The sequence below is a fragment of the Phacochoerus africanus genome, chromosome 9 (genome assembly GCF_016906955.1).
Source record: "Phacochoerus africanus isolate WHEZ1 chromosome 9, ROS_Pafr_v1, whole genome shotgun sequence".
Lineage (NCBI taxonomy): Eukaryota > Metazoa > Chordata > Mammalia > Artiodactyla > Suidae > Phacochoerus > Phacochoerus africanus.
Window position 1 is genome coordinate 42,844,993 of NC_062552.1, and position 14,255 is coordinate 42,859,247.

General features: G+C 44.5%; 1 protein-coding gene across 4 annotated transcripts in view; it reads right to left on the bottom strand.

The window, feature by feature from the left end:
* ADGRF5 (adhesion G protein-coupled receptor F5) overlaps positions 1 to 14,255 on the bottom strand; it is a 128,386-nt gene that overhangs the window by 11,916 nt on the left and 102,215 nt on the right. For 3 of the 4 annotated variants that reach the window (XM_047795162.1, XM_047795163.1, XM_047795161.1), the window contains exons 11-15: positions 12,851 to 13,021; positions 9,959 to 10,078; positions 9,597 to 9,806; positions 6,320 to 6,532; positions 3,117 to 3,269 (exon numbers count right to left, since the gene is read on the bottom strand). In XM_047795162.1, the coding sequence (XP_047651118.1) occupies positions 3,117 to 3,269; positions 6,320 to 6,532; positions 9,597 to 9,806; positions 9,959 to 10,078; positions 12,851 to 13,021 (867 nt within the window). The remainder of the gene's footprint in view (positions 1 to 3,116; positions 3,270 to 6,319; positions 6,533 to 9,596; positions 9,807 to 9,958; positions 10,079 to 12,850; positions 13,022 to 14,255) is intronic. The other variant, XM_047795164.1, reaches the window with a different exon arrangement.

Genomic DNA, 14,255 nt, shown 5'->3' on the forward strand with positions numbered 1-14,255 from the left:
GGCTTAGGAAGAGTTTTGATTTTTGAACACATCTTTCTTTTGACTTCCAGTGACCCTTTCGGAATGACCCAATTTTTTCCTCTGCCCCTGATTTCCAAAGCCTCTCAGTGCTTTCTAAACAAATCTGATTCTAATCTGCATTGGCTCTTCTTAACAGAGTATATTTCCTCTCTGCCTCATTCCTTCCCCTCTTAGCCAGCAATCTTTCTGCTGCCTATCATGGCAAATAATGAGAGCTCCCTGGGCACTCATCCAGCTAAAAGATGTGCAGGCAACTGGGAGTCTTAGGGACATCATGGCTTATTCCAAGGGATTCTCAAAGTTAGAAACACCAGAGGTGCTTGGCCAGTACCAACATCTGGACTCTCTCCAGCCCAAGTGAATCAGAACCTCTCGGGCTGGAATTCAGGCATGCTTCCCTGGTGATGCCAGGGCACAGCCAAGGTGGAGGAACATCACCTAAATCCAAAGATCTAATTAGTTGTAGGAATTCTAGGCACCCCTGTGACCTGAATATTCTGGAGAATATTTGTAATCATTTCTTCTTTCTGGTTTCCCTTTAGGATGGCTTTCCGTCACCTCTACTCAAGACCAGACTTGAGGAGTTCCCGTCGTGGCTCAGTGGTTAACGAATCCGACTAGGGACCATGAGGTTGAGGGTTCGATCCCTGGCCTTGCTCAGTGGGTTAAGGATCTGGCGTTGTCTCAAGCTGTGGTATAGGTTGCAGACTCGGCTTGGATCTCTCATTGCTGTGGTTCTGGTGTAGCCCAGTGGCTACAGCTCTGATTCGATCCTAGCCTGGGAACCTCCATATGCTGTGGGAGCGGCCCTAGAAATGGCAAAAAGACAAAAAACAAAACAAAACAAAAAAACCCCAAAAAACCAGACTTGAATGGGAAAATGGCCTCTGTTGCAGAGTCTCTGGTCCCTGGGAGATCCTGAGTCTCCGATGAGAAGAACACCCCCGACATCCACTTTTTTTTTTGTCTTTTGTCTTTTTATGGCTGCACGCATGGCTTATGGAGGTTCCCACGCTTGGGGTCTAATTGGAGCTGTAACTAACTAGGCTGCCGGCCTACACCACAGCTGCAGTAATGCCAAGTCCGAGCCACGTCTTCGACCTACACCACAGCTCATGGCAATGCCGGATCCTTACCCACCGAGCGAGGCCAGGGATCAAACCGCAATCTCATGGTTCCTAGTGGGATTCGTTTCTGCTTCACCACGACAGGAACTCTTATTCCCTTCTCCGTCCCCCCACCCCACCACCCACTTTTAAATTTAGCATCAATTGAGTTCTGAGCCATTGGATAAAATCTCAAAATACCTAAGTAATGTTCTATTAGAAAAGAGAAGAGCAATCAGATTCGATTGAATCAAAAGAAAGCTGTGAAGGGAGTTCCCGTCGTGGCTCAGTGGTTAACAAATCTGACTAGGAACCATGAGGTTTCCCGTTCGATCCCTGGCCTCACTCAGTGGGTTAAGGATCCATTGTTGCTGTGAGGTGTGGTGTAGGTCACAGACCCAGCTTGGATCCCGGCTACAGCTCCCATTATACCCCTAGCCTGAGAACCTCCATATGCTGCGGGTGCGGCCCTAGAAAAAAAAAAAAAGACAAAAAAAAAAGAAAGCGGTAAAGAACAAAAGTAAGTCAACAAAACATGTCGACACCCTGAACTAAGATGGGGGGACAGTGGAGAAGTGACTTTGGCTGCCCCCTGGAAGAGGCATGCGTGGTGGGGTCAAGGGACAGTGACTCAGAGATGGAGAACTCTAAATGCTTCTGACTTTGGTGTCTAGGGCTCAAACACCAACATCTGTGAGAAGGACCACAGATCTCTCAGTTAACTCAAACAAGCTTGCTAACAGAGCCAGGCATCCCTCAGATGTCATTGGTTCTATTACAGAGAAGATTTTGAGGGGGAGGGGCTTGCTGGTGACGGGAGCCCAGGCCCACCTTTATCCACTTGCCTCTCCGTTGCTATGAGGAGCAATCCTCAGCGTGGGTTATCGCAGAGATGGCTCCACAAGTCACACCTTGAAAAGGGTATATGGGGCTTGGGAGTACCCACTGTGGCACAGTGGTAATGAATCTGACTAGTAACCACGAGGATGCAGGTTTGATCCCTGGCCTCCCTCAGTGGGTCGGGGATCCAGTGTTGCTGGGAGCTGTGGTGTAAGTCAAAGATGCGGCTCAGATCCCACACTGCTGGGGCTGCTGCAGCTTCAATTCAACCCCTAGCCTGGGAACTTCATATGCCTCAGGTGCAGCCCTAAAAAGCAAGGGGAAAAAAAAAAGTATATGGGTGGATACTGGCTCAGTGATGACACTGGATGGGAAAGAGTTTCTGATGCTTAGCCCTGTCTCAGGGAACCAGTGCCCGCGGGGGGCCCCCTATCTTTGCTGAAATCTTGAAGTGGTCTCAGCCCCACACAAACACTGTCCACTTTAAAATGCCCAGGATCAGGGAGTTCCCGTCGTGGCGCAGTGCTTAACGAATCCGACTAGGAACCAGGAGGTTGCGGGTTCGGTCCCTGCCCTTGCTCAGTGGGTTAACGATCCGGCGTTGCCGTGAGCTGTGGTGTAGGTTGCAGACGCGGCTCGGATCCTGCGTTGCTGTGTCTCTGGCGTAGGCCGGTGGCTACAGCTCCGATTCGACCCCTAGCCTGGGAACCTCCATATGCCGCGGGAGCGGCCCAAGAAATAGCAACAACAACAACAATAACAACAACAACAAAAAAGACAAAAAATAAAAAATAAAAATAAAAATAAAATGCCCAGGATCGGCTGATCTATGGCTTCATCTGCAGGACAGTTTTGATCCTGTTCTCCTCACCTGTCACTAACAGAGTTCATCCCCCGGCCACCCACGCCGTGTCTAGTTTAGAACTTACCATGTTGTGTCTGATAACATTGATTTTATCATATTTTTCTCTTCCTTAGGCTTGAGGCCAGGGAACGTAACATTTCTACTCCAACCCCCAGGTTTAGCTCAAGGCTTGACACATGAGGGTGATTAACATAGATCTATTGACGGATGAATGAAGGAGTGAGTGAATAAATGGAAGCTCGCTTATGACTATGACATTTAAAAACAATTCCCAGTGCTCTCACCAGGGACCAGCTTCAGCTTCATAGGTGGGCTCCGGACTGAAGTGTTAGCGGCATTGATAAAGTGACAGAACACGTCCACGTTTTCTGGACAGGAAACTGAGTTCGACTTGAAATTGTGTTTGTAGCACACTTGCTTCCCAATAACTTCTTTCACTAAGATAAAAGGAGGGAAAGAAGGAAATCCCAAGGTGAGTAGTTAAGGCACACGTTTTTGTGAAGAGGATCCAGTGTGGATAAACGTGTCCAAACTCTTTCCAGGAATATGCCACATCTATCTTTTTATTTTCATTATTGAGCTCATACTTCATTAGTTTCCCTAATCAGACCCACGCAGACAAGACCTTAGCTGGTTAATACAGTGCATTAGTCCTGTACAAATGGAACAAATTATGGTCTAAAAATTTGTTTCTGAACTGATACGGCTGTTCATTTCTGTACAGTGGCAACCCAACCCAACAACTGAGATACTTTTTCTAAAGTTGACAGCACAGCTGAAGTTGCCAAAGATTCAAATTTTATACATATATATATGTACATAGATATATATTTCTTTCTTTATGTAAAAATGTGGTTTATAAAAAGCCTCTAGCCTAGAAGTAGGTAAGTCCACCTTTGCTTGTGCGCTGGCCAAAACCTTACCTCCTCCATTCATAGCTCGAAATTCATGCCCACAGAGATTTGGGCAATCAGAATGTGTTCCCAGGGTCTGACTAGTATCCATGAGGATGCAGGTTCAATCCCTGGCTTCACTTAGTGGGTTAAGAATCTTGCATTGCCCTGATCTGTGGTATAGGTCACAGACGCGGCTTGGATCTAGCGTTGCTGTGGCTGTGGTGTTGGCTAGCAGTTACAGCTCCTATTCGACCCCTAGCCTGGGAACTTTCATATGCCGTGGGTGCAGCCCTACAAAAAGAAAAAAAAAACACAAAAAAAAACAAATGAGTTCCCAGCATCCCTCTACCTATCTAAATCCCATCATGCTCTGTGCATTTTTCCTATCCTGCTTTCACCCCATTGGTTTAGAGGTCACCTCTTTACAGGTCTGTCTTCATCATCAGACCCTGAGGTCTCAGAGAAAAGGTACCGGGTCTTATTTATCTTTGCATCTCCTAGAGCCTAGCTCAGTACTTGGCACATGGCAAGCAGTGAACGGTTGTGTGTTGAGCACAAAATGTTGAAACGCTTCATGTTTCAGTACCCAGACTGATTCCACAACCCCCTACTGGGCAGCCTTCTCTAAATTGTCCACTCTTGACTGGATCCCCACTTTTCTGAATTTCTCTTGTTCTTTGGATCTCTAGCACTTATCTTGAATATTTAATGTCATATGCATTGTCTTTTATGACACACACCCTTCTAGATATTACTCTCTATACCCCACTTCTTGCCTTTGCATTGCCTGTTATGGTGTTTTGTGTTAAGCAGGAGGTCCCCACGAATAGTTCTCAGAAGTATGAATGAGTTTATCCATCCCTCGTGAAGATGTCCATGGGTTAAGATTTGGGGCTGTGGAGTTCCCCCTGTAGCTCCATGGGACCTGATATGGACCTGATATTGTCTCCATAAGGAATGCAGATTCGATCCTTGGCCTTTCTCAGTGGGTTAAGGATCCGTCATTGCTGCAAGCTGCAGTGTAGGTCACAGATGGGGCTCGGATCCAGTGTTGCTGCGGCTGTGCCAATTTGATCCCAGCCCCAGAAACATCCATGTGTTGCAGGAGCGGCCATAAAAAAATATAAATAAATAAATATTTGGGGTTGTAAGGTCGATATGTGGTTGACCTTAATGGGTAGGAGTCCAGAGGGATGTGGATGGAGGGTACAGTCCACATTCCACAGGACTGGAACTTTTTGGCCAGGTGCCATTGGGTGGTACCAAAGGTCCACCTTTTCTTTCTTCTCTCTCCTTTTTTCAGGGCCACATCTGTGGCATATGGAAGTTCCCAGGCTAGGGGTTGAATCAGAGCTGCAGCTGTTAGCTTACACCAGAGCCACAGCAATGCAGGATCTGAGCTGCCTCTGTGACCTACACCACAGCTCAACGCAATGCCAGATCCTTAACCCACCGAGCGAGGCCAGGGATTGAACCCGCATCCTCATGGTTCCTAGTCGGATTCGTTCCCACTGAGCCACATGGAAACTCCCCAAAGGTCCACTTTTAATAACTCCTCCGCTTAGAGTTCCTGGATCATATAAGTAGTATAAATTCAAGTCCCAAACCTGAGTGAGGGTAGGACAGTCCTAATTCTCAGAGGAAATGTATGCCCACCCAGCAATGAGGCCAAGCTCTTAGCTCTGGCAGGTGAATTTTGTTTTTCTACATGACTCTTTTACTGAGCGTGCCATCCTTTGAGGGTCCTGACGTGCTGGTGGGGGGTGGGGTGCCTTTTCTTTCAACACACATCAGAGCCCTAAAATTCCGGATTCTGAAAGTTCCCATCATGGCTCACTGGAAACAAATCTGACTAGCATCCATGAGGATGCAGGCTCGATCCCTGGCCTCGCTCCGTGGGTTAAGGATCCAGCATTGCCATGAGCTGTGGTGTAGGTGGCAGACGTGGCTCAGATCTGGTATACCCATGGCTGTGGTGTAGACCAGTGACTACAGCTCCAATTAGACCCTTGGCCTGGGAACCTCCATATGCTATGGGTGCGGCCCTAAAAAGTCAAAAAAAAAAAAAAATCCAGATTCCGGGTATCTAATACTGGCAGATGTCCTCACAGGAACCCCAGCGTTAGCGAAGGCATTATCTCTATTTTTCTTTTCTCCTATGTTTTTGCTCTGTGGTTATTTCTCTTACTTTCTTGCCTGCTCAACTGTGCTATTTTTATAGCATATTTTTGTAAAAGGATTTTTGTGCTGCTTTTATAGCATATTGACTTGTAGTGCGGAAGGAGGGACCAACAGAATATCTAATCAACTTCGGTGAGCGTGTGGAAGGCCGTGACGGTATCGTCATAGGTTTCAGCAGCTCTCACTGAAAACAATAGGCTCCACCCTCAGAGACTCTTGAGATTTTTGTCACAAGCCAATGAGCCACTGGGCACATGGCAAAAGAGACGACACTAAAGCCTCGTGGGCTTTGCTCTGTTGCATTCTGTCTTTGATGCAATTCTTACATCACTAGACCCTTTAAGAGCAAATTCCTAGACTGCATATATATGAAATCATATGTCCTAGCCACTCAGCAGCTGGCATCTTACCGGCAGGAAAGGACAGGGACCCCGTCTGGAAAATGACCTTGTAGTCTTCGTTCTCCTCGATGCAGCACTTGATGTGATGGGAGCTGGTGCACGGAATTGCAGCTTCCAAAGGGTCAACCATGATGTCAGGCTCTAGGGGCAGCGGGTGGACGGTGACATCTTTGGCCATGACACTGTATGAATTCTTATATCGGAATATGCAGTGATAGGTTCCTGAGCAGGAGGAAGCCACAATGAAATGGAACAAAGTCATTGCTCCAAAAAGGCACTAGCTGGGAATGTAAAGACAAGGCTTGAGTTCCCATTGTGGCTCAGTAGTAAGGAGCCCGACTAGTATCCATGAGGATGCTGGTTCGATCCCTGGCATCACTCAGTGGGTTAAGGAGCTAAGGATCCGGTATTGCCGTGAGCTGTAGTGTAGGTCACAGGCACAGCTTGGATCCCATGTAGCTGTGGCTGTGGCATAGGCCACCAGCTGTAGCTCTGATTTGACTCATAGCCTGGGAACTTCCATATGCCACAGGTGTGGCCCTAAAAAGACTCTTTTTAAAAAAAATGCTTGGTTTTCCTTGCAAGGAAAAAAAAGAGAGAGAGAGAGAGAGAGAGAGAGGGCGCACACAACACCCCTTCCCGAATCCTGGATGATAAAATTCTCCATCAACCCCCTTCCTGGGCTCTCTATGCATTTGAAGAATGAATCCATCACCACTGAAATAAATTCTTACTTTCCAATAAAATGAAGTGGCTTATCCAAAGTCATATAGCCTGTTGGGGATGGAACTGAATTTCAAATCAGGTTCCCAATACCTTCTCCAAGGGTGGGGGAAATTGGCATTTTGGAATGAGCTGTGGAATTCTTTGAAAAAACTTATCAGTGAGATGGAGATGGAGATGGTCCCTCCTTTCATCTCTAAGGGAGTGGGTGCCTCTGGTTCTGGACAATCATGGCCCCATTAGGGAGTGGGGGCGGGAGGAGGGAGAAGGGAGAGGTGGGTTGTGAGTTCCTGGAAGAGCTTGACCTGTGGACTGTGGGATCAGACCTCTGACTCTTATCTAGAAAGGTCTAAAGATGAGAGCCCGCTGACCCTGCAGGAGGGAACAGAGAAACCTGCAGCAGGAACAGCCTGCATGCCCAGTGCTCAGTGAAGCAGAGGACCAGGGATAGTGCTGGGGTTGAGCTCCATGGAAGGAAACTTTCCCATTGGACTTCATGCCAGAGCCCATCAGAGAACGAGCCCCCTTTGGACCAGCTGCCATGAGGAGGGTGGGAAGACCTTACAGCATCTACAGTTAATTATGACCCTCCTAGGTTCCTTACATTCCATCTCTGAGCCCCTAGAGGAGTCAGAGCAGCCTCTAGCCAGAGGGAAAACACAGACAAGGACAGGGAGGAAATGCCTTCCGATTCCCATTGGGAAGGATGAGAAATTTGCATTGAATTCAAAATAAAAACATAGTTGATTTCCATGAGAATAGATGATTTTTAGCATCTGAGTCTGGGACTGCTTAATAGTTCAGTGTGACCTATTGACCTAACTTGGCTCCTCCTAGATTATTGCCTGATAGGAAGAGAGAGAAATTGGGCAGAGCAGGTGTGAGCTCAACCTGGGAGGAAAATACTCCCATTTCCTGATTGTATCCCAGTCCAGCCAAAGGATAAAGAGTTATTTATCCAATGTGGCCTAGGCCTTCTGTGAAAAAATCAAGATGACCTGGACCTCACAGGATCTGGACTGATTAAGCTTCTAATTAACGAAAAGCTTCAGCAAAGAGTAGTTAAGAGTTGGTCTCTGGAGCCAGACAGGCTCCGTTTCACCCTGGCTCTGCCATTTACCAGATGTATAACCTCAGGTAATTCACTTAACCTCTGTGGGCCTCAGCTTCCTCATCTGGAAAATGGAGATAATAATGGCACACTTTTCTAGGTTTATGGTTTTAAATTCATGAATATCCTTAAATTCTTACCACCATGTCTACACACAGCAACAGCTTAAGAAATGTCAGCTATTATGGAAGCAATTCTATTGAATTCTCTCTGCTATTAAAAATTTGCATTTCCAAGAGTTCCCATAGTGGCTCAGTGGTTAACAAATCTGACTAGGAACCACGAGGTTGCAGGTTCGATCCCTGGCCTTGCTCAGTGGGTTAAAGATCCGGCGTTGCCGTGAGTTGTGGTGTAGGTCAAAGATGCAGCTCAGATCCTGAGTTGCTGTGGCTGTGGTGTAGGCCGGCAGCTACAGCTCCGATTCGACCCCTAGCCTGGGAACCTCCATTTGCCACGGGAGCAGCCCTAGAATAGGCAAAAAGACCAAAAAAAAAAAAAAAATTGAATTTCCTCCCAAACTGAACAATGTCTAGGTTTTAAACAAAAATATCCTTCCCCCTTTGGAACCAGGCATGTAAAACCTCTATGTAGAATTTTTATACCTTGGTTGGGTGAAACACTTCCAAGAATCTGGTGAAAATACTTTAAAAAACAACCCTCTTAGGGGTTTGGGATTAATAGATACACACTGCTATATATAAAAGAGATAAACAGCAAGGACTTACTGTATAGTGCAGGGAACCTTATAATAACCTGTAATGAGATGTAAACTATTGTATTTGGAGTGGATAAGCAATGAGGTCCTGCTGTATAGCACAGAGAACTATATCTAGTCACTTGGGATGGAACATGATGGAGGGTAATGTGAGAAAAAGAATGTGTATATATATGTGTGTGTGTGTGATATATATACACATATATGTGGCTGGGTCACTGCTGTACAGCAGAAATTGACAGAACAATGTAAATCAACTATAACAGAAAAAAAATGAAAGCCTAAAAAAAAATTAAACCAAAAAAAGTAACCTATAATGGGAAAGAATCTGAAAAAGAATATATACGTGTGTGCATATATACACATACAGATCTCTGAGTCACTGTGTAGTACGCTTGAAACTAACACAATGTTGTAAATTAACTACGATAAAGAAACAAAAACAATCCTCTTAATAGCAAGATCATAGGCTCTAGGCTAAGAGGGACTCGATCTAATCTTGGGTCTACAATTTAAGTCATGGAAGCCCAAGCATATTTATTATCCTCTCTGAACCTCCCTTTTCGCATCTGTAAAATAGGAACGATGACCTCGTCCCCCAAGGGGCTCTTGCACTAAGTGTGATCACACGTGTGGTGTGGGGTGGCTGCTATGGGCGTGGTCCAGGGCAGACCCTCTGTGGAGGGTAATGGTTATGGTGCGTTTTCTGGGGTCCAGGGTGTCTGGCTTTCACTCACCGTTCCACTCCCTGGTCGAGGTCTGGACGGTCAGCACCGACTCTGCTCTGTTAGGATACCTCCTCGTGGTATAAAACCTCTTGTATATTCTAATTCCAGCAGAAGTGTTCCAGTACATCTCATCATAGTTACTCACATCACTGATGCATTTTATAGAAAAGTTTTGTCCCTCAGAAACAGAAATTGGGTCCGGGGTTATTGTTAGTTTGGCTAAAAGAATGCAAACAAAACAGACAAAAGAAAATCGACAACAAGTACAGTGTTTAGTCTTTCTGGTGACATCAGCACTTGAGTGAAATTTCAGATAGAGACAGAAAGCCTGGGCTGTCCTGACTCTACTTGGGTCAACACAGGACTGGTACCTTGCTGCTCCAGGGCTTTACTTGTTTCTAGGCTGTTCCTGGTGGTGCTCTGAACTGTACTCATTTCCATCACATGCCTTGGGAGCTGGTTCACCTCCCCTTTGTGGCTGGAATTATCTCCTAATGATCAGCAGGGCAAAAGGTTGCAAACTTAGGGTGTTAACTTAACCCGAGCATCCCTCCAACCTCCTCCATGACACTACCTCAAGGGGGATTCAATGGCTCTTATAACCACTCCATCCTCTACTCTTTAAAAACACCTTTTGAAACGTCTACAAATAACGAATACTGGAGAGGGTGTGGAGAAAATTCCCATTGTTGGTGGGAACGTAAATTGGTACAATCGCTATGGAAAAAGTATAGAGGTTCCTCAAAAAACTAAAAATAGAGTTGCCATATCATCCAGCAATCTCACTCCTGAACATATATCCAAACAAAACTAAAATTCAAAAAAACACATGCACCCCTATGTTCATAGCAGCACTATTCACAATAGCCAAGATGTGGAAGCAACCTAAATATCCATCTACCAATGAATGGATAAAGAAGATGTGGTGTGTGTGTGTGTGTGGTGTGTGTGTGTGATGGAATACTACTCAGCCATAAAAAAGAACAAAATAATCCAATCTGCAGCAACATGGATAGACTTAGATATTATCATATTAGGTGAAGTAAGTCAGAAACAGAAAAACAAATACCATAAGATATCACTTATATTTATGAAACAGACACAGACTTATAGACAGAGAAAACAGACTTGTGGTTGCCAGGGAGAAAGGGGATGGGGGAGAGATGGATTGGGACTTTGGGATTAGCAGATGCAAACTATTTTATATGAGATGGATAAACAACAAGGTCCTACTGTATAGCACAGGGAACTATATTCACATCCCTGTGATAAACCACGACGGACAAGAATATAAAAAGAATGTATATATATGCATAACTGAATCACTTTGCTATACAGCAGAAATTAACACAACATTGTAAATCAATTATTTTTCAATAAAATAAATTTTTAAAAATTCACCATGTGTTCACAAAGGGAAAAAAAAAACCTTTAAAAAGGTAATATATAACACTGTATTTTAATTCCTTTCTTTCCATATCTTTTCTCCATAAAAATGTGAGCCCTTTAAGAGCAAGACCCTCTTGGAGTTCCCGCTGTAGTATAGTGGGTTAAGAATCCAACTGCAGTGGATATGTTCACTGCAGAGGCATGGGTGTGATCCCCTGCCTGGCCTGGCACAGTGGGTTAAAGGATCTGGCATTGCCGCAGCTGCAGTATAGGTTGCAGCTGTGGCTCAGATTCAATCCCTGGCCGAGGAACTTCCACCTGACATGGGTTTGGGCATAAAATATGTTAAAAAAAAAAAAGTGCAAGACCCACTCACATGTGTCTTTGAATCCCCACCATTAGCACCAAGGCTGGTACATAGTCGGTGCTTACTAAACAGAAGAGTGGACTCTGGAATTACATGTTAAGAAGAAGGGTTGTGGAGTTTACTTCCCAAATAATTATACTTGGGCTAGGAAGTAGAGGCATTCTAACCACAAATCTCTCTATTTACTCCTATTTTTGAGAACTTCCTCATTAGGTTCATGAGTAATTAGTCACTGAAACCCTTAACATGACTCTTACAAATATAAAAGCTTCTATGAAGATTCTACTGGTTTTGCCTCTGGTTCTATCTTTCTATTCCTCTTTGAGCATAGATGACATTTCAAAAGGCCATTTACTTCTGTCTTCTCTATGTGAACAATGTCATGCCTTGAGCCCATGATGCAGGCCTCTTTTGCAATCAATGTAAAATCTTATTTTTAGTCATAAACAAGAGAAATCAGGTCTTTCTATAGTTGGCATTCAAATGTTCAGCTGCAGCCCCAAAGTCACACAGCAGGGATTCATGTCTCCCCCTCACATGCCCTCATTGTAGGGATCTTGAAAATAAGATCCAAACTACTAGACCAATGGTTTTCAGCAAAGGCTAAGCATGTCCCTAAGACAGCCAAGAGCCCACAGAATCAATACAACTCACTGGGTTAAAACTTGCAGTATAAAACTGCTCTCACTCTAGAAAACTGCAAATAACCTCAAAGACCCTGAACTTTTCTATGGCAATAATGTTTCTGATAAACTCAATCTTGATTTTTGTAGAAATGTTAAGTCATGATAGTAGAAAATGAGAACAAGAGTAACAAGTATGTGTATCTCGGCCCTTTCTCCAAATTGTTCAGAAGGGGGAACTGATGATTTTTCTAAATAATTTGTTCTTGTATGGTGGGTGAAAAAACAAGTTTTTCTGCCTCATTGTTGTAGATAGGGGTAAAGTTGTAATGCTTTATGAGGAGAAGAAATGATACTTTTAAAAGGCCTAGAATTAATTGAACTATTAAAAAAAACTTTACAACTACAAAACAACCACAAAACCCTAGACTCAAAGTTTTCTGCAGAATTCTCTCTGGAAAAGGTGAAATGGGAAAGAAGAGATGATAGAGAGGGTGAAGGGTGTTGGGGAGTAGGCAGGCTATTGAAACTCAACAGAGGGAGAAGAGGATTATGGGAGGAGAAAGCGGAAAATTAGGTGGCATTGTCCTCATACAGTGACTAATCTAGGTGTGAAATCCCACTTCCTGTCCACTTTCTGCCTTGCCAGTATAATACAGGTTGTTTCTTCCTTGCCACCAAGGTTACTACTCTGACACTTCCTGATTTTTAAAGACTTCATCTGACTTTAAATGGCAGAGATGGAAATCCCATTTTGTGATTTACCGCAACCACACCCTCATTACCAGGGAAGTCCCTGCTTTACTGCTCATGGATATTCCCAGTTGATTGGCAGCCCTTGGTTAGAGGTGCAAGGTGAAGAATTCTAGTGAAAGGGTCCTTACCCACAGAGATGAATGTCACTTTTATGTCCTTACTGCCTCTGGCTCCGTGGGCGCTGAAGAACTCACACGTGTAGGCCACTGTCGTTCCAGACGACCCACTTGGACACTGAGTTCCATCAGCCATGAGGGTGTATCTGCTACAACCAGATTCTGTATCTGTTTCAGAGATTCCTGTAGTGACATAAGAGATTCCTTTACTGTCATCATTGGCTGACTCTCTGACTTGGTAGCAAAGAAGCCAAATCAGTGGAAAAGTTATTATTTACATTCAATTTCTGCTCTTTGAATGGAGAGGTAGGATGGGGTAGTGGTTAGCTCCGCCACTTTAGGATCCAGGTGGCCTGGCTGCAAGTTCCCAGCTCTACTACTTACCTGCAGGGAGTTACTGAGAAAGTCACTAAACCATTCTGGACCTGTTTTTCTAGATGTAAAATAGGCATAAATAATAATAGCTACCACCCAGGATTGTAGTCAGATAAAAGGAACTAATAATGTAAACACTTAGGATAGTACCTGGCTGGTTTTTCTCCCCAGACCCTGAAACGGTTTCTCAGAACACCAAACAGATTTGCATCTTCACCCACTTTGATTAAATGACCTGCTAGCTCATGGGCTCAAGTGCCCCAATCAGCTCTAAGGCTCAGCCTTCCAATTATTTTTGGAAAACCCACTTCTGACCCTTCACAAAGACCTTCAGTGATGGTTATTAGAGTGTGAAGAATAAAAAAAAAGAAAGAAAGAAAAAAAAAGAGAAGCCATGTGTTTGGACATGATTTCCACTGGAAGGAAAAAAGAGGTCAGATTATTTAGATTATTGTTAATGTTGAAGGGAGGAACAAACAAGGCCTGGACCTCTGAGTGTCATCTCATTTGAGACTTGTTTTTATCACTTGTTCCCTCTTCTTAATATACGTTTTAGTCCAAGCTCATGCTTGAGTTTACCCTTCAAAATAGCAGCTGCTCCTCCCTCTCTTCCTGTCCATTCCCAATATGCTGGGCCCTCCAAGCCACCCTCACATCTTGCCTGTGGCTCTGTCATACCCTCTCAGTTCATTTTTTCCCCTTCGGTTCCTTCACTCCCTCTCCTCCAACCTTGCCTTCTGACATGTCCTCTTAAGGCACTCCTCAAACATCTCCCGAAAATTAAAGAAAGAAAAACAAACCTCTGATTAACATAACTGCATCTTTTTCAGCCTTGGCTGAATAATCACCAATAGTGATATGTAAACTACTTGGATGGATAAGGCAGCAGGTTTTTTCCCCAGTCCCGGAAATGGTGGCTCAGAACACCAAAGTGTTTTCCATCTTCCCTCACTCTGATTAAATTCCCTCCTAGCTCATAGGCACACGTATCCATTCAGCTCCAAACCTCACCCTTCCAATTATTTTTGGAAAACTCACTTCC